General features: G+C 48.0%; 1 protein-coding gene and 1 long non-coding RNA gene across 4 annotated transcripts; one reads left to right on the top strand and one right to left on the bottom strand.

Annotated features, from left to right (window-relative positions):
* Positions 1-1,332: 1,332 nt before the first annotated feature.
* Positions 1,333-27,762, bottom strand: SLC31A1 (solute carrier family 31 member 1). Of its 3 annotated transcripts, none has more exons than XM_085076453.1 (5): positions 27,710-27,762; positions 8,448-8,603; positions 6,176-6,248; positions 5,626-5,794; positions 1,333-5,026 (listed from the first exon to the last, which is right to left on the bottom strand). In XM_085076453.1, exons 2-5 carry the CDS (start codon positions 8,556-8,558, stop codon positions 4,825-4,827), a joined length of 555 nt encoding a protein of 184 aa, XP_084932579.1. In that variant the 5' UTR covers positions 8,559-8,603; positions 27,710-27,762; the 3' UTR covers positions 1,333-4,824. The 3 variants fall into 3 exon arrangements, with proteins under 3 accessions (XP_084932579.1, XP_084932578.1, XP_084932577.1); XM_085076452.1 differs by lacking the exon at positions 27,710-27,762 and adding an exon at positions 21,232-21,336; XM_085076451.1 differs by lacking the exon at positions 27,710-27,762 and adding an exon at positions 13,638-13,980.
* LOC146430013 (uncharacterized) lies at positions 12,231-13,236 on the top strand. Its single transcript, XR_014855410.1, has 2 exons — positions 12,231-12,741; positions 12,855-13,236. It is a non-coding gene; the product is annotated as an uncharacterized LOC146430013 (long non-coding RNA).
* Positions 27,763-27,803: the final 41 nt, after the last annotated feature.

Raw genomic sequence — 27,803 nt, 5'->3', positions numbered from 1 at the left:
GCCCTAACCCACTGGTGACCCCACTGAGGAGAAGGTCCTGCAAGTGTCTGATGAGTGTTTTGGGATAGAGGCAGCAGATCCACAGCTCTGGGTGCCTCAGGCTGTGCTTCCAGGCATTGCTCTGTCCTTCCCTGAGGCAGCCAGGAAAGAATAACCCCATGTCTGTTAAATCACCCAGTCCCAAATACATCCCAGAGCTGCTTCCCAGTCTGTTACAGCTGGGATGTGGTTTGGGCCCTGAGCAGGGAATGGCTGCAGATCTGGATGAGGTACTGTGCACATGGATGTGGAATGACATCCCCTATTTTCTGAGCCGTTTTTCCTTCACACTTCCCTGTTCCACCTCCATTCAGCCCTGCTCAGTGTCACCTCAGCTGCCCCCGTTTGTCACCCTTGGAGCTTCAGGGCTGTTTGCTGCTTGGATCAAAGGTCACCAAATAGTTCCTTATGGATGGTGCCACCTGAAAAGGCAAGGGCACACTAATTTCTTCAGCAGGTTCCTAGATTTATCCTCATCAGCTGCCTGGGCAGGGTGAGGTGAGATTTGGGGCAGAGCTCACCCAGGAGGAGTCTGGCATACAGTAGGGTGAGCTGAAGGAAGCAACTTCAAAATCTAAGCAGCCTCTTGGTGTTTAGGGAACTGCTCCCTGCAGCCTGGGGAAGGAGCAGGGCAGGCTGCCAGGGCCCTGGGCCTGCACCAGGACACCTGCAGGGAATTCAGGAGCTGGAGGCTCTCCCTGCCTCTGGACAAGGCTGTTTCCTACCATCTTCAGCACAATGACCAGTTCTGGTTTTCCAATGTCCTAAGCAATGCTCCAAACTGGACTTTAGTTAAATTCAGGCTTCACGTGTTGCGGGTGCATTAATTTCAGGTCAGACTGGGAAAATGCACAGAACTTCAAACTTTTCCAACTGGAAAGAGCCACAGCTTGGCCTAGAGAAGAGCTGCTTTTCCTATCTAACACCACATAAAACAATCAGGGATTGCTCAGCTACTCTGGCATTCCCAGCAGGCCTCAGCTCTAAGAGGGAAACACCTCAGGAGGTTCTTAGAGCTCCCTAAAACTCCCCTCCAGGGCAGGCAGATCTGGGAGGCACCAATTCCTCTTTCCATGCCTCCCCACACCTGCCAAGTGTGACTAGGCTGGAACAGAAACCTATTAGTGAATTCCCACATTCCCATTCCAGCAGCTTCAGGGTGGATTCCTGGGAGCTGGGAAGGTCCAGAGGATGCTGCTCCTCACTCCCAGAGCACCCAAACAAGTGCTGGGCTCTGCTGCTCCCTCTGAGTGATGCACTGAGGATTGTTTCCAAACCACACTCCCACCACAATAAAATGCAGTCTATTTTATTGGTTAATTATATACAGGAGATTCTTGATATTCACAGTAACAACAGACAAGTTACCGCCACAAAGAGCAAGAGTAAAAACAAAACTGACAGTCCACTGTAAACAAAACTAGAAATCCTGCTGGATTGGGTGGGACTGGCTCCAGACAAACTCAAAAGGCACTCAAAGAAAAGCAACAAAAGCCAGCTGAGGAACACAGCCTGGATGCTCTGTGCTCCCTCCTCGATGATAATCCGGAGGCACCGTGTGTGGAGAGCAAACATCAGGACACAAAGACAGGCACAGGATGTCACCCCCAAGCAGGACATCACACCCAAGCATGCTACATGTGTGTCAACACAGGAACTGAATGTACCCAAGTCTGGTAATCCTCCGAGCCCTCCCCGTGTTACCAGGACAAGTTCAAATTCAGCAGAGGGGCTGGGGCTGCCCAGAGCTGTCAGATCCCAGCCAGGGAGGGTCAGGCTTTGCTCAGGCTCTGCCACAGCACGAAGCAACTCGGGCTGAAAACACACCGCGGTGGCATCTGGTGGCAAGGCGGGGGAGGACACGGGGAGGTTGGTGGCTTCTCTGGATTGTCACATTGAACTAAGGACACACAGCCAAGGCAGGTAGGGAGCAGCCTGGACACATCCCTTCCCCAGCTGCCTCAGGGAGCTCAGGAGCAGAGGGAACACAGCTTCCCCCTGCTCTCCTCAGCCACTTCTCACCTTCCCTGGGCAGCCCACTGTGCTCAAACCACCCCTCACACAGGCTGTGGGAGCAGCTGGGAGACTCCTGCCCAGGTGACCCCGGCTAGGGGACTGTCCCTTCCCTGTGCAGGCTGGAGAAAGCTGTGTGCCCTCTCTGGGGAGAGCAAGGGCAGGATATGAGCCTTGGAAGCTCATTCTGGAGGGAAACTATTCCAGGGGCACAGGTGCATGTAGAATGAGGCAGAAAAGCTTAACAAGAACTAGATTTATGCTGCACAAGCCACAGGCTGATCTCATCCATCAGAGAATTCAAGTCTGGTCACTTGGACACACAGAAAGGTGGCTGAAAGCTGACAGCAAGATCAGGCCAAGCAGCTTCTGTTTCAAAGAAGACACAGCAACAGGTAGATGAGGTGACCAGTGTCACCACACAAAGCCACTCCTTACTCCACCGTGTGATTGTAATGGCAACAATTCCAGCCCCTTCCAGGAAAACCGATGGCAGCAGTGGCAATGTCACCCTGAGCTCCTTCAGGGGTTGAGCCCTGTAGTGCAAACCTTCCACAACATCAACCACCATCTCCAGCTTTTAACAGCTCCAATCTTCCCTGACAAACACTCAAGTTCCTCTCAGTTCCAGCAGGAGTGGGAAGGGATTGTCCATTTTCTCTTCCAAACACTAACATTCAGCTCTCCAGGGATGGGGAGGGTCAGGCTTCCCCTCCCACGATTGCTTAGAGGGCACAGGAGAGTTTTACCTTTGTGACAGGCACAGAGAGGGCACCAGTAGGTTCTGTCACAGACAGAGCTCCCTTCAAAGATCAGACTGGGGAAGGAAACACTTTTCCTGTCTCTCAGCAAGAGGTGGCTAGAACTTTTCCATGAAAATAACTGCCTCTTTCACCCAGATGCAAATTTGCTACAAAAAGCAGCTATTTAGGAACCTAAGTCTGCTTTTAACTGCGCTCCTTTTATTCTCTATTATCTCTGTCCACCGAAAACAAGATGTCCAAATAAACAGCTGGCATCAGCCCAGGAGAGCTGACTTTAGGAGGTGCAATTCAAGTCCTGGTAGCAGCATTACTGATTTCCTCAAAGAGGGCGGCAGGGAGAGGTGAGCTCTGTGCAGGGACAGCAGCAGCAGCACCATGGAGCATGCAGGTCACAGGGGTGGCCTCACCCTCTAAGGCTCAGGGGCTAAAAACTGTCATTCCAGATCTGCTTTCCTCACACAGCTGTTGCCAGCAATCACCAGCAGCATCTCCAGAGGAAAAAACTTTCCTGTGTGTCCAGAAGCTTTATCCCAGCAGGATTCCCTGTTCTCATGCCATGTCCCAGACACCATTCCCAGTCTGAAAGTGGTGCCTGTTCTCAGTGCCCCTCTCAAATTCCCACCGTCTTCTCTTGCAGCCAGTTACAGGCACAAACTGGGCAAGCTGGGTAGAGTGAGGACTCCAGCTTTGCACACTCTGCACAACATTCCTTACAACAACCAGCAGTTTAATACCCAGGTGCTAAAGCAGAGCTGCTCCCCAAGCCTGTCCTGGCACCAGGCAGGCAGGAGGGTGGTCCTGCCCCAGTCACAGCCTGTCCTGCCTGAGAACTGAGCAGAGCTCACAGCACTGACCAAGTTCTCCACTGCACCACAGCACTTGTCCCCCACTGGCACGGAGAATCTGTACCTCCAACACAGGCACAGGGTGATTATTAAGAGGCATCATCTGGGTGAGGAATACTTTTCTATCAGCCCAAGCTGCTCCAAATTTCACCTGAGAAGACACTGAATGCTGCTGTAGTCCCTTGTTTTCATTCTCCTCTTTCCCAATCTCTTTAACAGGAATGTGGTTGTTTCCCCCCTTCTCCCCCTCCATCCAGGAACACCCTCTTCAGCCATTTTAACTTTAGTGTCATGAAATCATTGTTTAGCTCTTGCCTCATTTACAGAACCCAACTCTAGTAACCCAACGTTTAGCTCTAGTTCCATCCACGTGCAGTCCCACATGAAGTACCTGTGGGTTCAACGGTTTATTTAGAATCTTTTCGCCCTGTAAATACAGAACTGCATCTGCTCCATAATTGGGAAGGGAAAGCAGCCAAACTCAAGTGTTCTCCCTGGAGGCTGAGTAAAGCTGCTGGATACATAAGATTAACAACACTCATCATCCTCTGGTGGGCTTGAAGGGCAGGTTCATCCAGCCCCTGAAGCACACGGGTCACATCCTTGGGTCAAAGTCCTCCCTTGCCAGGACACACCTCAGTGTGTCTGATGTGCAGCACCAAATCTTCCTCAGAGGCTGAGTCTTACAGCAAAAGGTGTCATTGGCCCCAAAAGCCACAATGCCAGGGCAATCTCCTCCCCTGGCATTATGTACACATTGAAAAAAAAATCAAAATTGAAACAGCCATTCACACACTACTGGCAACTTTCATCTTTTCCTACTGTTCATTAAACCTCCACTGACGAGCATTTACAATTTAAAAATAAAATGGTTTTGTTTTCTTTTTAAAATAATAATTTCTACAGTTCTGTCAGCCAACTAATTTCAATCACAGCATAATCTAAGAATAAAGCAAATCCTGGCCATGAATGGCTGCCATGGACTCTCAAGAGTCAAGGGGAGCAGCGTGTCCCAGCTCCTCACATCCCTGCACCCCTCTGTGGTGAACTCCAGTTTATTTTCTTTATCATGATTCTCTTGCAGCTTAGGAATGCTCCAGTCCTTGGGGTGGCTGCACTTGCAGGGAGCAGTGGGGTGGAGAGGCCTGTGGGCACATCCAGTGTTAATGGCAGTGCTCTGTGATATCCACCACCACTGCCTTTTTCCAGCTGAAGAAGAAATATCCAGTGCCTGCTCCTGCTGCCACGGCTATGCAGAGGTACCCATTGTAGGTCATGAAGATCAGCATGAGGAAGTAGCTGACCACCACTTGGATGATGTGCAGCACAGTCTGCAGCAGGTGGGGCAAGCTCAGCATCTGCTGCCTGGGAACACAAACCCAAACACGTCAGCAAACACGGGGCAGGTGGGAATTGCAAAGCCCCGGAGAGAAAGCTGCCAGGACAGCAAGGTGGGTGTGGGATGGCAGAGAAGGTGACACCAGCCTGGGCAGGGACTGCTGCATGCAGCTGGCACCTGGAGCTGTGATTTTCCCCTTAGGGCAAAGCAAGCATGGAGCTTGCTGGCAGGACACAACATTTAGCTGAGAAACAGACTTTGCCAAGCTTCTTTTAACCCCCCATTCAAGAGCAGAATGGCTCTTATTCTGCACAGAGGCCTTGGCTACTTGTCAGCAAAAGGATCCTGAGTGTTTTCTGTCAGGGTCACAGGATGTAACACCCAAACTCTGTTCCTGGGAACTCCCCAGACATGTTCATTACAAAAACCCCAAGCTCATCTGGCTCCTTGCTGCTTTCCTCCTTTTATCCCCATCCTCGAGGGTGCCCAGGTGTGCCCCATCGTCCTGTGCCAAGCAGTGTCTGGAGTCAGGACACTCTCCAGAGATCAAAACTGGCTGCACCAAGTTTCTTCTGTGCCAGTTTCACCTGCAGAGCTTTGCTTTAGAATGCAGTGCAATCCTTACCCCACGGTTTTGTGTGTCTCCATCAGGATGGTGCCATTGGGGCCTGGCACTGGCATGGAGTTGTAGCGGATGCTGACTTGGGATTTACGGAGCAGACACTCCCGGGCAATCTTAAGGCCTTCATAAAACATGGCCAGGAAGAAGACAGCCACAAAAGCACCAGCCATTTCTGACAAGAGAGGAAACATTATTGTCTCTGGGCAAGAAAATGTGTCAGTAGAGTCACTGTGTGACTGAACAACCTTGTTATGCTGTGCAGGCCATGGCCGGGCTCCCTGTGCACGCATGGACAGGTGGGAAATGGGAGTTTCATCCAGGCACTAACTGGAATTTCACCCATGAAGCAAAACCATGCTAATATAAAAAGCAAATTCTTGAACTCTACAAACATCTCTTTTTTTCTTTCACCCCACAGATGCCATTTAAACCAGACTCAGCACAGCATGTCCACATATTTTTAGCATAACTAACAAGGTAATTCCTGATACATGAATCCTGAAACACCAGTGGCAAACTTTTTGTTTGGACTGCATAAGACAGTGTTACTAACCTCCAGGAGAATTGATTGTAAGTCCAGAGAAGAGCAATGGCACATTTTCACAGCTGAAGTGGAAAGTCATGGCCTGCCCAAAACACAAAGAACACCAAGATGAGCCTGAAGAACTCATCCCAAGATGGAGCTCACAGCATGGTGTAGCAATGGGGTTTGTATCAGAACAAGAACTCAGATCAGTTTATTTGGTCACCACATAAACACCAAGAAATTCTCCATTAAATCTGCTGTAAACACACACGATCAAAACAGGGATGAGATACTCCATGTTCCAGTTCCAGCTCCTTCAGGCAGCCCTGGGCAGGAGGTCACAGCCTTCACAGAACTACAGATAAGTGCCTTCTCCTTGCTTTTGGAGCTTCTTTTCTCCTCAGCATCAGAAGAAGTCAGGGATTGGGGATGTCTCCAGGAGCTCCTCCTTGCCTCCTCATCCCCTCAGGAACTGGGGTACAGGGCACTTTCCTTTCCCCACTTTGACCTCACTTGAGCTCACCCAGGTGAGTCCTCTGCTCCCATCCTGCACTGTGCCAGCAGACTGTTGTCTCCCTGTGGAATTCCCAACATCCTATGAGAAACAGAGGCCTAAACACAGCTACCATAAGGAATATTGTATGTAAAGCAGGACCACAGCTTCCCCTGAGTGAAAATAAGGGCTCCTGAGCCTGCAAAGTGAGCACTGTGGGAAGGGGAGGCATCAGTGATCCCCAGGCCAGCTGGAGGTGATAGAAACTTCCCATCCAGGCAAATACAGCTTGGCATGTCTTGGGCACAGCTGCACACTGTTTTCACATGGGAAGTACTGACCAAGCAAGAGGAACTTCTCTTTGAACTTCCCTCGCTGCTTAATTAAGGTTATTTGCTGAAGCTCAGAATTATGATTCATTTCAGCATCCATAAGAATCAGCAGACACTCATTTTCCCCAGAGGAGAAATTACTGTAAAACAGCTTTTAGAGAGTTCTTTCATCTCCTCAATGAATTTAACATCTTTACATTTAAAACAAAACACTCATAAACCAAAGAACTGCAGCTGAACTCGAGCCTGTTACTTGGTGCCAGTGAAGAATGGGAAAACACACACATTAAATATGTTCACTCTGTTATCTAAGATGCTGTACCTATGTAGTGCCTTCTCTGACAGATTTATTTGCAAGATGAATTCAAAACCTTGTGCAATTACTCACAGTTTTCAGCTGCAGGGCAAGGCAGGGTCCTGTAACTATCCAGTGAACACTTGACATTTGTAAAGAAATGACATTTACACAAAAATAATGGCCCAGGGATGCCAATTGTGAGCTGAGATTATGGGAAGAGCTTCACAAGGAGAGCAGTGGCAGTGCTGGACTGAGAGCTCCACGTGGAGCCCACCAAGGCTGTTCTAGTCCTCTCCTCTCCTGCTGTGACACTCATTGCAATAGAAGTAGAGGCAGAGATTCTTGGTTCTCTCCTCAGGCACAGAGCTGGCAAACAAACTCCAACTGAAGGTCTCCAAAATCCACTCCTGAGAACCCTCTCATTTGAAACAGAAATGCACCCTCTCTCCCCTCCTTTTGAAATTTAACCAAACACAGACATGTTTTAATAATCTGAAACTCACTCCAGAAGTATTCAGGGAAAGGAGAAAAAGCTGAAAAAGTTCCTAGAACTGGCTACACACAAACACTGATCCTACAGCCATCTCCATGGAAACTCTGGCCAGGATCTCTGCAAAGCCTCAGGGATGCCAGAATGCACAAGTCTGAACCTGTTGGAATCAAAGTCAGCTGGAGCAGCAGGAACCAGGACCAATACAGCCTTAATGCCAACATGGCAGTGCTTTGCTCCCCAAACTGAGTGTGCTCCGAGAGTTCAGGAGGGAAAGGCACAGCAGGAGCTCAGCATAGCCCCTCACACTGCTGAGCAATCCTCTCACTGCCAGCCTGGAGATCTCCATCCATCCATTTCCTGCAGGAAAATGCTTGCTTTGCATTTCTGCCCTTAGCTGGCTAGAAAGCAGACACCAGGTTGGCTGCTAGGAAGGATTTTGCAAGAAAAGGCAATTTTGCCAAAGGATCTCTGGCTCTGAAATCACTTTCATGCTCTGTATCCCCTCATGCTGTTCCTTTCCTCCAGAAGACCCACAATGGCATATGGGTTTAACCTGGATGGACTCCTGCCTTCCAAAGCTCAGCCTAATTTCAGTTCTCAAGAGAACAGTCTTTAAGATGACAAGTTACTCTGAACCACAGACAAGGAAAAACTCTCTGCTTAATTATGATTTCTCCACTTACCATCATCATCATGTCAGACCCATGCCCGTGTCCCGAGGCTGTGGTGGAGGGGTGGTGATGCTCAGGGGGATGTGAGGTTGGCAACATGGAGCCGTTCATGTGGTGAGACATCTTGAGGACAGAGAGATTCAGAAAGGCACATAGAAAAGTGGGACCCTGGAAAAGAAACAAAAAATGAAGCCCTTTTTAAACAGAATGTGACTTCTCTACTGCTACTGCAAAAGAAAAATGTTCCAAGCCACTAAGAACTGCTGCTTCTGGAAAACTGCTGGAGCATCCTCACGGTCCTGCTCTGGCTACAGAGAGCACACAGCAGGACAGTTTAAAGGAGGTGTGTCCCATTTCAGCCTAATTTGATTGAGATGGCACCTGGGGACAAGTGCTCAGCATAAAGGAACATTTCTTGTCTCCATGAGGAAAAAAACAGAGCCCCTTCACAACTGGAGACTTGCAAAAGGCAAAAATATCACGAGCACCATGTTAAATTGCATATACTAAAGGATCAGATTACAGGATTGCTCTTAATTGACAGTTACACATTTTATTGGGAACATGTTTAACACAGAAATTGTGTTAGTTGGTACAAGACCTACTGCCAGGCAAAGGTCTGCAACAGCCACAGGCAATCCAATTTCATTTCCAAGAGCTTTACATTGCCACATCTCCCCTCTAATCACATTACCCATGGTAAGAGAAACACTCAAGAGGCTGCCAGTCCCAATCCCTAATCTGGTTACCACAAATCAGGGATGTCTGGACACACTAAAAAAAAAATAAATAAAAACACCCTCTGTGGTTAGCTGTGGGCATGGCTGCTGCACTTTGTCCCAGCAGTGCCTGGGATGGCACCTGGGACAATTGCTGGTGGGAAAGGAAAATCATCAGGTAGAAACAGCAACAGGAGAGAAAATAACCTGGGAATAAAGTCAGTCCTGAAAGCACAGCATCTGTCCTACTAGACCCTGCCTGGAATACTCTGTACCCTCCCACTCCAGTCCAGCACTAAGGTAAAAACAAGTGAACTAAAAACCAAAGTACAGACAATTTATCAAATTAAATTAAAAAAAAAAAAAAAGAGAGGAGACAGATTTCCTTCCACATAAATCATCAAAAGGGTTTGCAATTGTGTTTTTCCACCGTTTTCTAAGATAAAAGGCAACATGGTGCTTAAACAGGTAGGTATGGCTATATTTAGATAGGAGAGAGGAAATGAGACTCTAGAAGAGCTTTCTAAACTGAAAGAAGCAAATAAGATCCTGAATGGCAGCTGGTGGTGGAGCTGGTTCAGCCTGGGACAGTGACCCTGTGCAGGGATCACTGGTGGTCCAGAACATGACTGTCAGTGCAGCCCTGTGGAACATCCATGACAGGGGAATGTCCAAAGGCTTTGGGGTTAAATGAAAGAGAGGAATGAGAGAAATTAAAGATTTGGGGAAGATAAAGACACTAAGCACTGCTGGGGACAAACTCAAGAGAAAGAAGTAATACACCCTGCAAACACTGAAATTAAATAATGCAGGTGAGCACCTGTAAGTGACACCAGGAACCCACAGTTCAGTTATGTTCTGAATCTCAGTGCAGATGAAGTTTGTAGTCCATTCCTTATTGCTTCAGACAGCTTCACAACAATCCCCTGGAAAGTAACTTGTCATGGAATCTAACAGCACTGGTTAAAGCAGAATAAATTCCCTGTCCATATTTTTGTCAATTTCAGTTCATTTTGCCCCTGATTTGTGCTCAAATATTGAGACCAGAAAAATGTTCATGGGGAGGAAAAAAGGAGAGAGACCAATGCGAGCAGAAGCTCAGGTGACATAGAAAAACTTCACCAAGGGATACCTGCAGAATGCCCAGTGTGATTTCCATAAGGCACAGCTTAGATGATCATCCTGTTCCAGAACTGAAATATTCAGGCTCTAGAACTGCAGTCCCAAAATACAAACACTTGGGAAAGGAATTCTCTGCCAAGACACACAAACTTCAAATTGTCTTTTGCATCAGGGAAGGAAGAAGAAAAGCCCAAGTGCTTTACCCCGTGGGATCAAAGGTAAGTGTGCTGTGAGAGGAAAGACGTAACACAAGAACTTCCCCTCTTCCCCAGCTAAAATCTCCTGGAATCATAGAACCACTGAATATCCTGACCTGGAAGGGACCCACCAGTGTGGCTAGCACAGTTTTTCCCATGAGAAGTTTTCTTGTGTTTTGTAAATAAAGATAAGGTTTGGATGTTTTTGGAACAGTGTCCCAGAACTTGGGCAGTGCAGGCCTGGCCAATCAGGCCTGGGGGAAGGCTTCTGACTGACCAATCTGGGTGACTTTTGAGAACTCTATAAATGTGATGAAATCAAAACAAGGTCATTCCTTCTTGCCACTGAGAACCGATGCATTCATTACTCTGCTAGCTGCTCAACAGCGACACACCAGGATCTCTGAGTCCAGCCCCTGGCCCTGCACAGACATCCTGGGCATCCCTGGCAGCATTGTCCAAACACTCCTGGAGCTCTGGCAGCCTCAGGCTGTGCCCATTCCCTGGGGAGCCTGGGCAGTGCCCAGCACCCTCTGGGGGAAGAACCTTTCCTGATCTCCAGCCTGACCTGCCCTGACCCAGCTCCAGTCATTCCCTGGGTGCTGTCCCTGTCCCAGAGAGCAGAGATTGGTGCTGCTCCTCTGTCTCCTCCCTCTCCTCTAAGTTGACTGAGCCACTGCTTTTCCTTTGGACACAACATCCTCACTAGTGACTCCTGTCCAATGATTATTTATTCCTTTTAGGATTTCATACTCCTGCCAGGCTCAGCAGGTTCCAATACTCTCCACAGAAGCCCTGGCTGGTTACCAGATGAAAAACTGCCATGGCTGGATTGTGTCCAGCTTCTCACTCTTTCTCACTAATCATCATTTGTCTGCAGAAAGGGAGAAATACTGGATGTGTTCTTGGGATATTTACTCTGTAGGAGCAAATACAGTCAGGTGTCGAGGAGTGGCTGCCTGTGGCTGGGCAGGCCTTGACACAGATTACAAAGAGCAAGCTTGTAGCTCCTGTGTAGCTCCTTCCCACCCTGCTACCCCAGTGCTCCAACACCAAATCCTTCTGCAGTTACCCAACACTGAAGGACATGTTACAAGACCCTGAAAAGATGAGGTATTAAGTAGCTTAAGAGGAAATAACCTCATCTGAGCCACTTCAGCTGTGTTTTGTGTTACTAAAGTTAATAAACAGTGGATAAATTTCTGTTTCAATCAGTTCCAGTGAACAGTCAGACTCTGATTTACAACTTAGGAGATCTCTACCTATGCCTTGGGATAAAAACCACTATCTAAGGCAGCAGCAGCAACAGGTTAATGGTGTGTAATATTCCAAGCTGCAAATCCCTGGCTGGTTTGCACTGACTCCTACAAAACAAGCTGACAGATGTGGAGCTCTGTGTGTCACAAGAAGGTGGTGGTTTAACAAGGCTGACTCCATACCTGAAGGAAATGATCCCACCCGCCCCCCCCCCCAAGTTTCTATTATTATAACTTCTTTAAATAGGTTTAACCTTGTACAAATCCAGCCCTTCAGCAGGTATTTCTGTCTGAATGGGTGACTTGATCTCTGGCTGCTGCCTGCTCCAGATGTTTGCACTGAGAGGGAGAGGCACTGGAGTGGATTCCTGAGCATGCCCTGGAGAGGGGATCTGCCACAGTCTGTGGCTGCATCAGGCTCAGATATTTTGAAGCAATTTGAACAGCTGAAGGGGACAGACCCCAGGGTGCACCTGTCACAAGGGACACACACACAGACAAACACACACACAGTGATTTTTTGTGCTCTGCAGTAACCTACTGCCTAAGAAAACAAACAGGGTGGAACAGGAGAGAGGAATGAGGAAATTCTCTCCAGGGCTTGTTTCTTCCCCTCTCAGTGCTGTTACCCCAGGTGAGAGAAGCCACAGCCTCCATTTTAAAACCCCTCAAATTTTTAAGGCAAACTGCAAGACTCAGAGCTACACACCACACAGGACTGAAAGCCACCATCCTGGAGCAGGATGACCTCAAGCACACTATGCCCTCACAAAGGTCTCTGTCCCACCCCTGCAATGCCACCGTGGCAGCTCTGCAAACCAGGCTGGTTCAGGAGAGGTGCAGCCAGGAGCAGGATCTGCCAGCAGCAAACTGTCAGCACCAGGACTTCTCTCCACCAACACAAAACCAGGGCTGCCTCACCTCCACACACACGGGAATTTGCACTTTTGCAGCTCCAGGGCACGGAGAAGGGGAGGACAGGCAGGATATGCCAATGCATATAGGAGTGCAGGTAAAGGAGCTGGACCTGGTGAGATCCCAAAACCAGATGCCAAAGCCTGACAAGCAGGTCTTAGCCACAAGTTCACTGTTTCCCAATCTATTGCTTCTGCTGTGTTCATCCAGAGTCCTGCAATTTCACAGCAAATCAGTTCTTCCTGTGGCAAACACCCAAGGAAAATACACCTTTCAATGCAGAAACACAGGACATGCAGAAACAGGACATACTATGGAAAGATCAACCAAGCTCCCAGCAAGTACTTTACAATCAGCTCAGTGTCAAACAGATCATCCTTAATGTCACATTCAAAGGGAATGATACTCCTTTCCAAATCAGAAGTCAAACAGGATTAACAATGGAGCCCTAAATCAATGCCCATAACAGCACCAACTCTTCCCTTCTACATAGTGCCTCATCTTTCCAAGGCCAGTTCTGAAATCCCAAGAAATAAAACTAATTCCACTGACTCTGCCCAAAAGGACCAGAGACTAAAAAGTTACCTCTCCAGTCTCCTTTAGAGCAGTTATTTGTCCCACAGAGAGGGTGCTGCTGCAGTGGCCAGGACAGGACTGGCTCCTGCTCAGAACCCTCCTGACTCCTCTGAGCACAGCTGGAGCAATTCATACTCAGGGTTTCTCTTGCTACTTCTGGTAGCAAGAACAGGGTCAGGACATCCCTCTCTTCTCCTGAAGAAGTGAGAAAGACCTGGTAATATTTACTAAGAATTAAAATCAAAGTTCCTGAGAGAAAGGCAAGGGAAAATGATTAAAAATAGCAAGCTGGAAAAGCCAAGATCTCTTGCTTACATATCACATATGGCTCATTGCTGCGTGACACAAAGGAATGCTATAGAAAAAAACACAAAAGCAATGGAAAAGGCAGCCAGGAGTTCTGGGTGCTCTACTTACAGCAGTGTTGCTGGCAGACTGAGCTCCACTGGCTCCCAGCTTGTGGACCCAAGCCCAATCCCTTTTTTGTTTAGCAGTGCTGTAAATGGAGTGGGAGGGAAGCAGGAGCCTGCAGACACTGCAGCTCTGTTCACTGGCTCGAGCTGTGGGCTCCACTGAGCTCGTCATCAGGAGACCTAAGCACTGCTTTGAGTTTTTTCAATTTCCTGCCAAACTTGACTACTTTAACTGCTTCCTTTCCAAATGGGTGGACTTGTGATTCTTCCAGGATCCCAGGCGTAGCTCCAGAGCTGCTTAAAGGCCCAGCTGAGGGACAGACCAATTCTACCTGTTCATGCTGTAGGAGCACCCAGCAATGGCAGCCAGGCTCCCTGGGCCAAGCTATGAAGACACACTTTAAAAACACAGGGAACAAACACTATATTCTTCAGTAATGCAGTAAAACACATGTTACAGATACACACAGCTATTTTCCAGTGTCAAAATTCCCCTTGGAACTCTCCCAAGCAGCTTCTGCAACTCCAGGCTGGCACTGAGACACAGGGAGGGACTGTGCTGTGCCCAGCACACTTAATTGCACACCTCTATTTCCCTTGCACAATTCCTGAGAAGGAACTCTTAGTGTTATATTAAGAATTCAAGGAATGTTTGTAAGCTCTCAGCAGAACTGTGGCTTGCCCTGGTACTGCCTCACTACCTTAGTCTCATCCTAAAGCTTTTCCCAGAAGTTTAAGACTTCCTAAAAGCTGAACACACCAGAAGGGCACAGCTCAGGAGCTCCAATACACACTGAGGGTCAGGCTGAGTTCAGACTTCCTGGGTCTGTCCCTGACCATGGAACCATGAAAATGTGGATTCAAGCTGGATCAGCAGAGCCAGGCAGGAACGCAGAGTGTGACACAGGGCACATTCTCCCTCTCCACTTGTAAGCAGGAGGGATACAGCTGAGCTACTCACACCCATGGGTTTCAGAACTTCAGAAGGAAAGGCGCTCTGGAGGATGTCCAGCCTGAGGTGCCAGGGGTGGAGTGCAGCGAGTGGAGAATAATGGGCAAAAAAAGAGTTGAGCAGGGCTGCTGACAACGTCCTGTGTTCAGGTTCTACAGGGGACAGTGCCTGGGCAGCCTGTGGCATGCCAGGATGGAAGCAGGCAGCAGGGACAGGCAGCCAAGCTGGGAGCACCCAGAGCCCAGCAATTGGGCAGCTGGAATGCCCAACACAGGCATACAATGGGCTTCTAAAAATGACATGCAGGGCTTCCATGTTTTGTGAGGGGAGAAGCTCACACAGATCTGACACTCTGCCATCACCTCCAATGATGATCCCAGCTGGAACCACTACAGCACAGCCGTGGATGCTGAAGGTAATGACAAAGTTTTGGCACATCAAAACCACTCTGCTGCCCATGAGCTCTGCCCACGACTCATGGTATCTGCCCAGGCTGAGAAAGGCTCTTATCAAGGTGACCCTGACACACCCATGGGAGGAGCAAAACCACATCACCCACAGAGAGGTTTGGGGGTGACGAATTAAGCCAGAGTTGAGCTCCTGTTCTCTGCAGCACAGCCAGGTCACAGAGCTGCAGCCAACCATCTCACCCTGCAGTACGTGCTCCTCCAAACACCCATCCTTCAGGCCTCCTGGCTGCCAACGTTTGCTTATTTTATTCTTACCAAACCTTTGTGTTTCTTTCCCACATTTCCCATACCAGTACATGTTTGTTCCTCTCTTTACTGGGCTGTGTCCCTGAGGCTCAGGCTGCCCCCTCCACATGGAGCCATCACACAGCACCCATGGACATGGAAAACTCCAAACAATGCTTCAGTTCCAAACTATGGATTCCAGTTGGAATGCTGGCTGGACAACATTATTTGGCAGCTCGATGCAAATATACATTAATTAAGGTTTTATTGAAATGAAGATCAAAACCAGTTGATGAAGTTTCAGCATATATTCAATCCTTAAGGTCCTGTCCTCTGCTCTGAGCCAAAGCATCCCTCAGCTGTACAACTAAAGCAAAGCTGGTCACAGCCACTCAGCACAATTGCCATTCATTACTTGAGGAGGGGCCAGAGCTCTTCCTCTCAGCATGGGTACAATAATGTCCCTTTGATGGAGTTTATTTTCATAGCAAACTTGTCTGGTCACCTTCTGTTAGAGGCTTCCCTAGAATGGAATGGTTATTCCTAATCTCCCAGCTTCTGCAGATGCCTCAGGAAATCTGCAATCTTTGAACAAGGAAAAAAAAAATAACCCAGGACAGATTGTTCTTTACAGGACAATGTACTGGACTTCATTAAGTGAAGCACACACCATGTCATTACTCACAGGCCCAATGGAGAAAAAGGCAGCTGAAAACAATGCTGCAGAGCAGAAAACCTCAGACTCTAAACCTGATAACATCAGAAGAAAGGCTGAGAAATGCTGGCAAGAGCTGTGTAGGGGTGACAAAATAATGGGGAGTGAGGCTGAGCCTCCTCTGTGGTCAAGCATTTTCCTTAGCCATGTTGAAACTGCAGGAGATGGAAAAGCAGTAAAAGACGGATGCTCCTGAGAAGCCTGGCAACACTGAGGAGTCCTGGCCAACCCTGCCTGGCTGTAGCCTCATTTCTGCCAGAGAAGCCTGGCCCAGCCCAGCTTCAAGCACCTGGAATGCACAGGGAGCTTTGCATAGAGAGCTTTGCTCTACTGCCTCACAATGGGTCCCTGACTCCACCAAGCTGTGACCAGGCACTTAGAATGGATGATACTTGAAGGTCCCTTCCACCTTAACTTTCCTATCCTATTCCACTTCTATCCTATTCTACCCTACAACAGCCCTTCTGCTTGTGCTCAGCATCTCTCAGCCCCTGCCTCTGTAGCCACAATAGCCACAGCAGCCTTTAGCAAGAGGTGACAGAACCAACACTGTGACACCTCAGCTTGTTTCTTTCCCTCACAATCTCAGGCCAGCAATGCAGGGGTAGAAATTCCCCTCATCTACAAAGGAATCCCACACACATTCCCACACGCTCCAGTGCACATTCCATTTTCCTGTCAAAGAAGCACTGCAATCTTAAGAGATCCATCCATGCCTTCAATTGTTGGGGTAAATCTTGGGGTCACCACCTGCACCTGCTCCCCTGAACCCCACTCTTGGCAGGACACAGGACCATCTCTTCAGCACAGCAGCACCAGCTCCTTGCCTTCTGCTGTGGTGACAGTGGTTTGGAAGGTGCAGACCAGGCTTTGGGGCTCAGTACAACACTGGCTACATGTGACAGGATCATCCTCATGCCTTTGCAAATGCAACACAGTCCTTGCCCTGCCTGATGCAAAACAGTAGGAAGGGCATGACACCAGGAATGCCACTGGGATTGGGTCTGGCAGCTGCTGTGAATGCCACAGGGTGCAGGCTTGCAAAACACTCTGCTTGGCAGATGTTGCTCAGGGCACATCTGCCACAGAAGCCTGGCTCAGGGGAGGTATTTTGGGTGACAGACAGGTGCTGGAGGCTGTCACAAGACTGAGGACACATCCACACAGCAGACTCTTACCACACGAAGGATAACCAGGCAGGACACAGCAAACTTGTGTTGGAGGAACAGATGTCAAGAGTACAATGAACTAAAGTTTCCAGCAATAACCTGCTCCCATCCTAAATAAAACACAAATTCTTTCAATCTGCAAGAGCCCAAATCAACCTGAAGTCCCCAGAGGGACACTTTCCAAGGATCAGAGCACATTCCACCCCAGCCAGAGACTATAAAAAGCCAAGCAAATCTGAAGTGCAGCTCAGGGAACAAAGCTGAGCTCACTCGGCCTGGAGCAGAGGGCCAGGAACAGACATGTCAACAACAGGTTGTTGTTTTTATTGCCAGTAAATGCCAATGAACATCGTATTCATAAAGGGGAGCTGCTACATCAGCAGACAGCAAAATGGAAGAGTGACAAGGTGGTACCAATTAAAAGGTGACTGGCATCTCTTCCATAGCTCAGTTTCCCTGTTCATCTCCAAGTGTCACAAAACTCTCCCCTTTTCCACATTATTGTTCCAAGAGAACAGCCCCCAGCTCCAGCCAGCTCTGCCCACTGGGCACAAACAGCAGGGACACAAATGTCCCCTGGGGTGCCAAAGCCAGAGCACACCTATTCTGCAAGAGGCCTCTGACTGCTGCCCTCAGGAGTGCCTTGTCCTGCTCAAGCCTACCATGAGCACAATTTCTTCCATTCTGTGCATGTTCAGTGTTTCCTACCCTGTTTGCACTTTTTCCACCACAAGTCTTTTGGATTCTGTATTTGCCCCACACTGTTCATTGTTCCCCTTTCTGTCTGGTGGGATGAGGCAGTTGTCCCCCTTCTGGCATGCAAGAGCACAGAAGCTTCTGGAAAGTGGCAGAATTGAGGCACCTCAGGACATGCAAGACCTGAGCAGTGACAGCCATTCCCACAGCTCCCACAGCAGAGGAGATGCTGTACCAAAGCTGACTCGTGATTCTCTCATCTGAAGAGAACAGCAGGGCATCAGAGATACCAGAGCTGGGACAGGATGTCATGTTACAATTTCTTTATGAAACATCCAGGCTAAGAGGCATGGCAGACACCAAAATTCCTTACAGCCAACACCAGCATGAATTCAGAGCTAGAACTGACTATTTCCCATCAAAGGCAGTTCCCAGGAGTCATCTACAGAAGCACTCCAGCACTCCGTGTGGATGTCAGAGCCTTGTGAAGCAATCAAACAGCCCAGGTCTGCAGACCCAACAGGCCATGCTATCAAAGCTTCACCTCTCCTCCTCACATCAAGGGCATGACACAGGAACACCAATGCAGGTCACAAAGTCCCCAGGATTCAGCATATAGGGAGGAGAAATCTGAGAGCCTTCTCTTCCTGGCAGGAAGGGAGGAAGTTTAAGCAAAGGCAGAATGGCTCAAAGGCCAGTGGTGCAAGAGGCTGTGCTGGGATGGAGGGTGGGTGGTGCTCAGTCAGGAATCGCCTGGGAAGCTCCCACTAAAACCACTCAGCAGTCACTCATCAGCTGAGGGCAACCGAGGATCCTGAGCAGTGAGGAGACACAGGACAGCACTGGGAAGGGGAGGCAGAAAACCAGAGCCACATGACCCCTGTTTTCCAAGATTACGTAATTCCTGAATAAACAGATACTTCCTGATCCTCTGTGGCAGTTTTTGCTCAGATGTTACACAACCAAACACAGCAATGGTGACCAGGGGATGGGATCCATATGCCCAGAGAGCAGGAACCATCCTGCTGCCTTGGGGGAGGCTGGGAATAAACGGGACAGAGTCCTGAGCCTCTTGATACGCTTCAAAAACTTTTTTAATATAAAAATATATGAATATTTGGAACTCCATCTTGCAAGATGTGCATCCTGTAAGATTAGACAACTTCTGCTTCCTCAGAAAAACCAGGCCTAGTGAAGAATTTCACTTCCTATTTCATATGCCCTAATCAAGAACAGCTTCTAGCAGGTATTGCCCTACCTAAAACAAGCTCTTTTTAAATGAAAGGAAAGGTTTTCTCTTCAAATGAAAAAAGAAAACCACCTTTGGCACACAAGATTCTTCACTGTGCTCATTAATTCAGCATCCAGATTCCTGCTGGTTCAACACCTCCTGCACCACCTGGATGTATGGAAAGGAGCCTGTTTTCCACAAAAATGTGTCTGTCCACAGGGTAAGGACACAGATTATTGTTTGTGGCTGTTCAGTAGCCACATGCAGAAGCATTCTATCTATAAGGAATGACAGATATGTCAGGATGTGAGACAGGGAACTGCTTGTGAGTTAATTCCTGATAAACAATTGCTCCATGCTTTGCTAGAGTGGGAAGGACACACACCAGGCTACACAGTACAAACAGCTCTGACCAAATTGATTTTATGGTGCCTTTGAGCCTTAAGCCCTGTAAAACTATAAAATAATCTCAGGAGACACAAAATGAAACCAGAGTCAAAAAAGTGCACTCTAAGAAAGCAAGCACAAGTTTCCTCTGAGGCAAAAATGAATCAACTAGAAGTGCATTACTGAGCCTTCAACACAGGTGGAGGATTAGAGATGTTATCTAGCAACAGCATAAATACCTTTGTCCCAAGCAGATAAAACCACTGCTGAGGGTAGTAAATGGACGGCACTGGCTTATTAGAGGCCTCATAAAAGGGAGTCCAGCACAGGTGATTCACAGGAGGTTCCCATTGCCCATTTTCACACAGCTCATCTGCCCTCTCTGGCTGCTTTTCAACATCATAACCAGACTTAGCCCAGAAAAGGCAACACTTGTACAAGTTCTGAACTGGCTTTTAGGTGTTTTGAGAATCTGAGTAAGAAAACCACACTCCAGAACTGACTCTTAATTTTTAGGAGGCCATTCCACATTTATGATATGAGACATACGAGTTTAAGCAACTCACACACATTTTTCCATGTCCACTACAGCCACGTTCATTACCTTCCACCACATGGGAAAGCGTCCTTGAAGAGCAATTCCAGGAGCACATTTCCCTCCTTTCTTTTCATATTTAAGCAGTTGCTTGTCTGTAATTAGTCCTCAGAAGCGTGTCCATGTGCAGACACAGTGTTTTGAGGTGGCCACTCAACCATTGCCCTCCCCTGGAGCTGCCACGCTCCAGCCTGTGTCAAACATTGCCGCAACAGCCACGTGTTGATGTCAGCTCCTACTGGGATATGCTGGGATTTCCAGTTCCTGCTCTGGCATGTCAGGGTCACCTTTGAAATGCAGGCTTTGACTAAAGACCTAAGAGTTCACAAGACTGGCTTTTAGAAAAATACCTTTTCTTGCAGAGGTGCAATGGATGTGTGTTCATTTCATTTTGGAGCACCATCCGTGACTTTCCCTCAACACAAGAACTTGTTCTACCACAGCCAAGAATCAAATTCTTTTGTGTCTCCAAACACTTGTTTTGAGAAGCCTCAAGCTGTTTCTGGGCAAAATGCAAGGTAGAACTCAGGTCACCAGCAGCAAAATCCATTCCAGTGGGTTTTTAATTAAGCTCGGGAAGTCAATCTCTGTTTTGGCAGATGGTTAAGGCCAAACTATCCATCACCAGAGGCACCTTCCTACTCCTGCTCTGCAATCTTGACAAACAGCAAGAGGATGGTACAGTGATATATAAACAGCTTCCAGGTAGTAATGCAAATACTTGCAAGGGTTCAGAGCACAAATTCATAGCCCCAGTCCATGGAACAGAGCATCTGCACATTCTCCATTTGGAAATTCAACTCAACTATTGGAAGTATTATTGAAATTACCAAATCATTGAAAATACAATCTCAGCAAGGTAGAAGATCTCCAATATCAAGAAGAGGAAAAGAGCAATCAACTCAAGTCTCTGGAAAGGAACTTATCTTTGCAGGAGCCTTGGCCTCGTGACACTCTTCTGACAGGAAGAGTCATGACTGTAGGGCATGGAAAGCTGGAACAAGAGCCATCAACAATTTTTCTGTGAGTGACAAAAAACCACTCTGGGAAAGAGGTTTGAATGCTGTTTTTTTCATCATTTTCAAGCCCCTGGACTGCCACAGAGCTCCTAATCCAAAGCAGAAAATTATTCAGAGCTAAAAAATGCTGAGTACTTACTCTTCCAGAGGCAGGGTTTCCATCTACTGACTCCAAGAGAGCAGTTTTCTCCAGAGAGGCAACAAGTCTGGGACTGATCAAAGTTTCTCAACCCTCACATAATGCTGACAAGCACATCATTATCTTTATCAAAGGCTAATTATTAACTACTGCTCAGATTAGCTTAGGACCAGACCAAGCACTGGGATGCTCACAAAGAGATCCACAGAGCAGCAAAAGCAGCTCCTGAATCTCCCTCATGAAATCTTTGCAAAAATACAAGAGATGTTAGAACTCTCTGATCTGATTAAGTGCATTGCAGAGATTACTTTCTGACCCATTAACCAAAACACATTTCAAGCATTCATATCTCTGTCAGATAAATTTGTGGTTTGCTAGGTTTTGGATCTTATAACAAAGCAAACTTAGTTTTAGTATTGGTATTTAAGTATTTAGTATTTAAATTGAAAGAGAGAAGATTTTGATAAGCTATTAGGAAGAAATCCTTCCCTGTGAGGGTGGGGAGGCCCTGGCACAGGTGCCCAGAGAAGCTGTGGCTGCCCCTGGATCCCTGGCAGTGTCCAAGGGCAGGCTGTACAGGGCTTGGAGCAACCTGGGATAGCGGAAGGAGTCTCTGCCCATGGCAGGGGGTGGAAAAAAATGAGCTTTAAGGTCCCTTCCAACCCAAACCACTCTGTGATTCTATCTGGCCCATAATGAAGAAATGTGATGTTTTCAAAGTTATCACTTTTTAGGAGCTTTGGGAAGTGATAAAAAAATAACAAGCCAGAAAGACCAGCAATGTGCAGAAATTCTTTAACACTGTGTACAAGACAAACCCTGCTGGGGTAGCTGGCTCTGGGACCCCTCTGCTTGGAAACCTGAAGTCCACAACTGCTATGGAAAAACAATGTGACAAAGCAGGAAAAGTGCAAGACCAGCTGTGCTGTGCCCTGCAACACAAGGGGCCTCGTGGTGGGGGCTGTGGTTTCAGGCAAGATGAAAAGCAAGAGTTACACAAAAAGGGCTCAACTGACAAGCAGTGCACATGATCGTGCTATTATGATGTCCTGGTGGGTTTTACTTGAGGAATTCAGAAAATTAAGGAAAGTCATGCTGCTGCCAAGAGGATTGTTAAACTAGAAGCAGAATAATCAGAATAAAGTGTATTAGGCTTTACCACCCATACAGCAGGACATCCTGTAGACACTGCTCTGTGCCTTGTATGAAAAGAGCAGCACAAAAATGGCTTTACAAGTACAACCAGGCCTGTAGCAGGAACAGGAGGGCAGCTGTAGAACTCCCAACTAGCTTTGTTTTCAGCTGTTCAGGTTGCAGCCTGACAGTATCTATAACACTCCTCCAGCACACTTCAGTCTCACCTGACATTACCTTAAACACCAAAGTTCAGCACATCCTTTTGAGATAATGTCTTATCACAAGTTAATGAAGGCACCAAAGCCAGTGGTAATTTGATTTGTGTAAAACCCTGCTGGCAGCAAACCCAGAAATCATGATTCAGTCTCTTGCCAAATCCATTAGACCAGCAGCTCAGACAAGCAAGGCAGCCGAGAAAACCAGACCAACTCTGATTGCATTTCACTTCCACAGTATCCTGGGGCTGGGTGTGTTCCTCAGGAGCTTGTGCTCCCACTTCCCTTATCACTTTGATGTACAAGGGTTGTTTTACCTATCGGAAATGTCCTCCCACAGAGCCACGCTGATGGCAGCGCTGCGGTCACTTCCCGAGGGCTGGAGGAGAGTGAACTGGGATGGCTCCTACTGGGAGCACTGGCTTTGTGTCTGCTCCACGTTTGTTAGTGTTTCTCCTTCCCAAGCAAAAGATGCAAGCTTCAAAATGCAGTCCAGCTGTGACAATGAGTTGTTGAGTCTCTTTAGCACAAGGCCTTTTGGAGCAGGAGAAGTTAACAGGGAAAGCAACTGAGCAATGGGATCCCTGGCTCCCAGTCCAGCCTCTGGAAGATCCCAGCCAGGAGCAGCCAGGGTGGCACGAGCTGCTCCCATTCTCCCACACAGAGTGCAGCCACCACTTAGAGACATCAGACAAGGAGCAGGTTGGGTCACAGGGATGAGTGTCTCCCTAAGGAGCCATACCCCTTTGCTTTTCCCAGCTCCCCGGAGCAGGCCAGCCGGTCTGCTCACAGCATTAGCTCAGGATGTGCACTGCACCTCACAGGTGGCCTCAAAGCACTGCTTAATCCTACAGAGCAAAGTCCAATTATATCGTCTCTAATGTGCAAAAAGCCTGAGAGAGTATTTACATAGACACTCCTTTCCCTAACAGATGCAGTAAGTGTTTAGAAAAGAACAACAGCCAACACTGTCAGGGTTCCCCTTATCCAGGTTAGCCAAAAGATCAGCTAAATATATCACAAAGCTCATATTCCAGGCTCCAGTGCCTTCATCAGAGTAATGAGATCTGAATCTGTGATAACTAATGAGTAAGTGTGGGAAAAGAAGGTTCATGAAAGTGAAGTGGCTCTCATGCAGTCTCAGGAGAGCTCGGGGCACTCGCTGTCAGCTCCATGCCAGCACATCTGGATTCTCTTCCCAGTTTTCTCCCACATTCTCAGGATTCACACCAGGACATGCTGAGCAAGCAGTGAGAACAGAAGTGTCTCAATCACTTATGGCTCTAGAGCTACCATGGACTGCTGTATCCATTTACATAAATACTACAGTGAACAGATTATATGCGTGTACAACTTTTTTAAGATGATAAATGACATTCACATCTGTGATATAGCAAATGTGTGATTTTCTGAGATTATATACATAGATAGGAAAAGAGCAGGAAGCAAAGCCATTGTTCTGGCTGCAATCACAGTTGCTGAAGTGCCACTGGAAATTAACTGGACTTTGGTAGATCCAAACTGATAACACAGGGAAGAAAAGGCAATGGGAAATCACATTAAAAACTGTAGAAATAAAAAGGGAAAAAATAAAAAGGAGCTATTTCATCACAGCCTCTCACTTCTAGATTGGATTCTAAACCAGGAAAGTCTAATACCAGGACCAAGAAATGAAAGGCTTTAGAAAATGCAGCAAAATAGGAGTTTAATTTGTTTACAATAACTAGTCCCATTATTCTCTGCATTAGCAGATTCCAGCTTTTAGATGAAAAAAAGGTTAATGAAAAAATCATTGGCTTTGTGTTCTCCAGGACCTGACTGGGAACATTTCCAGAAAATTAGATTGAGACAAAAGGCAATGGAGAAGATTAACTAAGATTGGATTTCCCAGAGAAAAACAACATGAACTAGACTGAGTCTTTTTCATTTTTCCCTAAGAAAAAACTGCCAAGACTCCCAGTGATTTCCTGGCAGACTTGTGGAGAAGTTTATGCTGGCAATGTGCTTCAGCTCAACTTCCCAAAATTCTGCTGCAGGCTCCTGTTAACTTTCAGGTGACCTTCAGCCAGAGCAGGGAATGCAGGTCGGCAGAGCCACGGCAGTTTTCTCTTGGGTAGAGGAGTCCTCATAGTAAATAGAGAAACCAAGAAGGAAAGGAGAAAAATAGCCAATTTTAATTCCAAGAACAAAAAGTTCTGTCTTCTCTTTGGACCTGAAGTTTACTTGGAAAACAAGCCAGCTGAAACAAAACTCCTCAGGGCCCTGCTCAAAACTCACTGAGTGAACATGGAAGATTTTGTCATATACTTGTAATACAAAACTGGAAAAGATTATTCTCAATGCCCTCCCTTCTTAGGCATTCCACTTTTGTTCAGGGATAGAGTGTCTCACTAATCCAAACCTTGAAGTTACACTGTAAGGGAAGAAGTGAAAAATCCTCCCAAACTCTTCGCAAAACAAAAAGCCAAAAAAAACCCACAAACCTTGTCCTTGTACCACTGTAAGTCAGAGTTAGTGGCAGGGTGATACCTTTAAAATAAAAAGGCAAACATGCAAAGTGACTTGGAAAGGTGATTTAATTCATCCTTTCTACTGGCAGAAATTATCCTAATTCTCAGCTTAGTTAACAAGCTGGCTTAGATGAGAAATCTGATATGAAACGAAAAGCAGCCAAGTTTCAGTAGGAAACAGTCATACAAAATTTCTCTGTTCTCAACACGAAGTCGTGTGGGAGCCTGCAGCTCCTGACAGCTCTCATGTATTTTCAGTATCTTGGGTTTTTTGCGGGGAGGAGAGCAGAAGCAAAAACTTGCTTATTGCAACAATTATTGTGTTTGTAGCAAAAATTTTGTGTTGTACAGTAGAGCAGTCACAGCTTCACCAACAAATCCTCAGCTGCAAAATCAACCTGCATTTAAACAGCAACATTTACACATTATTCCCAGTGCCCCCTTTTTAATGAAGGATGAGAAAAAAATAATGCAGAGTCCAAAGCCTAATGAAAGCCTCAGGGAACATTACATCATAAATTACATGATTTGGGATCACTAAGCTGAACATTAATTTACCCTATAAGATCCCATATTGTTACTCATGAAAAATCCTGCAAAAGCTTAACTGACCTCAGGCTCAAGCAGAGGCAAGTTAAGATCAAACAGACTGAAAGTCAATTTAATAAACGTTTGTGAGGAGCATTTTATCCACCTGGGCACAAAAAGCAGGACTAGTAAGCACTCTGGAGCTCAGAATTCCAGCACAAACAAGAAGATTTGGCCTCTGCCTGGGAACTGTGTGGAACCACGAGCCCACTGCAGGCTCAAACATAGATGAGGACTATGAACAAAGCTGAAATTAAAAAAGGACAAGTGGCTAAGATGTGATGCTTGCTGAGTGCTGCAGGATGTGCTGCTAAAGCCTCTTCCCCACCCCACTGGCATTAAAACTCGCCAGTGACAATCCCAGTGAAAAAAAAAGGAAATATATACAGGTAAACACTGAGCTAGGAAGATGGTGAAAGGTCTGAAAGGGCCATATGAGGAGCAGCTGAGGGCACTTGGCTCGTTCATCCTAAAGGGGAAGCTGAGGTCAGAACTCACCAGAGGCTGCAGCTCCTCCCAGGGGGCAGCTCTAATCTCTGCCCTGTGACAGGTCCTGAGGGAACGGCCTGAAGTTATCCCAGGGGAGGGTTAGGTTGGAGATCAGGAAAGGTTCTTCCCCCAGAGGGTGCTGGGCACTGCCCAGGCTCCCCAGGGAATGGGCACAGCCTGAGGCTGCCAGAGCTCCAGGAGTGTTTGGACAATGCTGCCAGGGATGCACAGGGTGGGACTGTTGGGGTGTCTGTGCAGGGACAGGAGCTGGACTGATGATCCCTGTGGGACCCTTCCAGCTTGGGATACACTATGATATCTGTACCTAAAAAACCTAAATTGAAATGCCACACCAGGACTCAGCCACATGGGTCTTCACCATTAAAAAAAAAAAAAAAAAACAAACAAAAACTTGACAATCAACCTGATAGAAATCAGGAAACAGGAAGAAAAGATTCTGATCCTTTCCGGGTTTCATTCTAAATTCATCACACATTCTGCAACATAAAAGCTGCTTGACACTCCCCTTTATCTCCTCCCTTTAGAAGTGGAATCACTGATATCTCAATCATTGCAATGAACTCCTGGATTACTGCAAACTCAGCTCCACAACAGACCTGGCAACTTCCTGCTCACTCGAACATCCAGTAAACTCAAACAGACAGCACAAACTTCCAACCAGTGCCAGCAAACACCCAAAGCCAGGAAATATTCAACCCTTGCTGCCATTCTGACCTCCCGTGTATTGCCTTCCTGCATTTCAACATCACTGGGATCGCAGGTGCTGAAATTAAAGCCACCGGGTCTGACAAAGCACACAGAGATACCAGCTTCCCAAGAGGGGAAAACACACAGAAAAACCACAACGCCACAAAAAACTCGAAACAAAAACTCAAAGTACAAGGTGAACCGTGGGGCAGCTCAGATCGTTATACGAGTAAGGAACTATTAAGAATACAGCGCATTGCCGATGTCCCTGGGTAACTCGGACACTGGAGAACAGCAGCGCCCGGCTGTCCCCAGCCCTCCCGGGTGTCCCCAGCCCTCCCGGGTGTCCCCAACCCTCCCGGGTGTCCCCAGCCCTCCCGGGTGTCCCCAGCCCTCCCGGGTGTCCCCAGCCCTCCCGGGTGTCCCCAGCCCTCCCGGGTGTCCCCAGCCCTCCCAAGGGCCCTCAGCGGAGCCAGGCGCGGCCCTCCGGCTCAGCGCGGAGCCCCGGCGGGTCACAGCTCCCTCACGGCAAGGGCAGCACGGTGGCCGCGGGGCCCAGCTGTCACCTTGGGAACCGCAGGGCAGGGCAGGCCCGGCCGGACACCTCCCCGGAGCCCCGGGAGCGCTGCCCGCACCCACACCGAGCTCCCCCGGCACGTCCACCCCCGCGTCCCAGGGCTGCCCATCCCCTCGGGCCCCTCCGCCGGCCCCGGCCCGAGGCGCCCGGCCCGGCCCGAGGGGAGGCAGGGCGGGCATGGGCCCCTCGGGCGGGCTGGGGGTGCAGGGGAACAAGGCGCGGGGGGCTCGAGATCCCCCCCGCCCGTCACTCACCGCGCGCCGCCACGAGCCCGCCGCCAAGCCCCGCCCCCTCCCAGGGACCCATAGGCCCCGCCCCACTAACCCCGCTTTCCCGCCTTCTGACGTC

Source organism: Lichenostomus cassidix, chromosome 17 (genome assembly GCF_008360975.1).
Source record: "Lichenostomus cassidix isolate B80296 chromosome 17, HeHo_3.0, whole genome shotgun sequence".
Classification (NCBI taxonomy): Eukaryota; Metazoa; Chordata; class Aves; order Passeriformes; family Meliphagidae; genus Lichenostomus; species Lichenostomus cassidix.
The sequence above is the reverse complement of the archived record's forward strand: the minus strand, read 5'-3'. Positions and strand labels throughout refer to the sequence as shown.

Excerpts from the sequence above, each read along its gene's own strand:
- SLC31A1 (XM_085076451.1), bottom strand. The coding sequence starts at position 13,805 with ATGACGAGCTCAGTGGAGCCCACAGCTCGAGCCAGTGAACAGAGCTGC. Across the intron at positions 8,604-13,637 it reads AGTCTGCCAGCAACACTGCT|GGTCCCACTTTTCTATGTGC; the intron begins GTAAGTAGAGCA and ends TTTCTTTTCCAG. Across the intron at positions 5,795-6,175 it reads TACAATCAATTCTCCTGGAG|AAATGGCTGGTGCTTTTGTG; the intron begins GTTAGTAACACT and ends CTCTCTTGTCAG.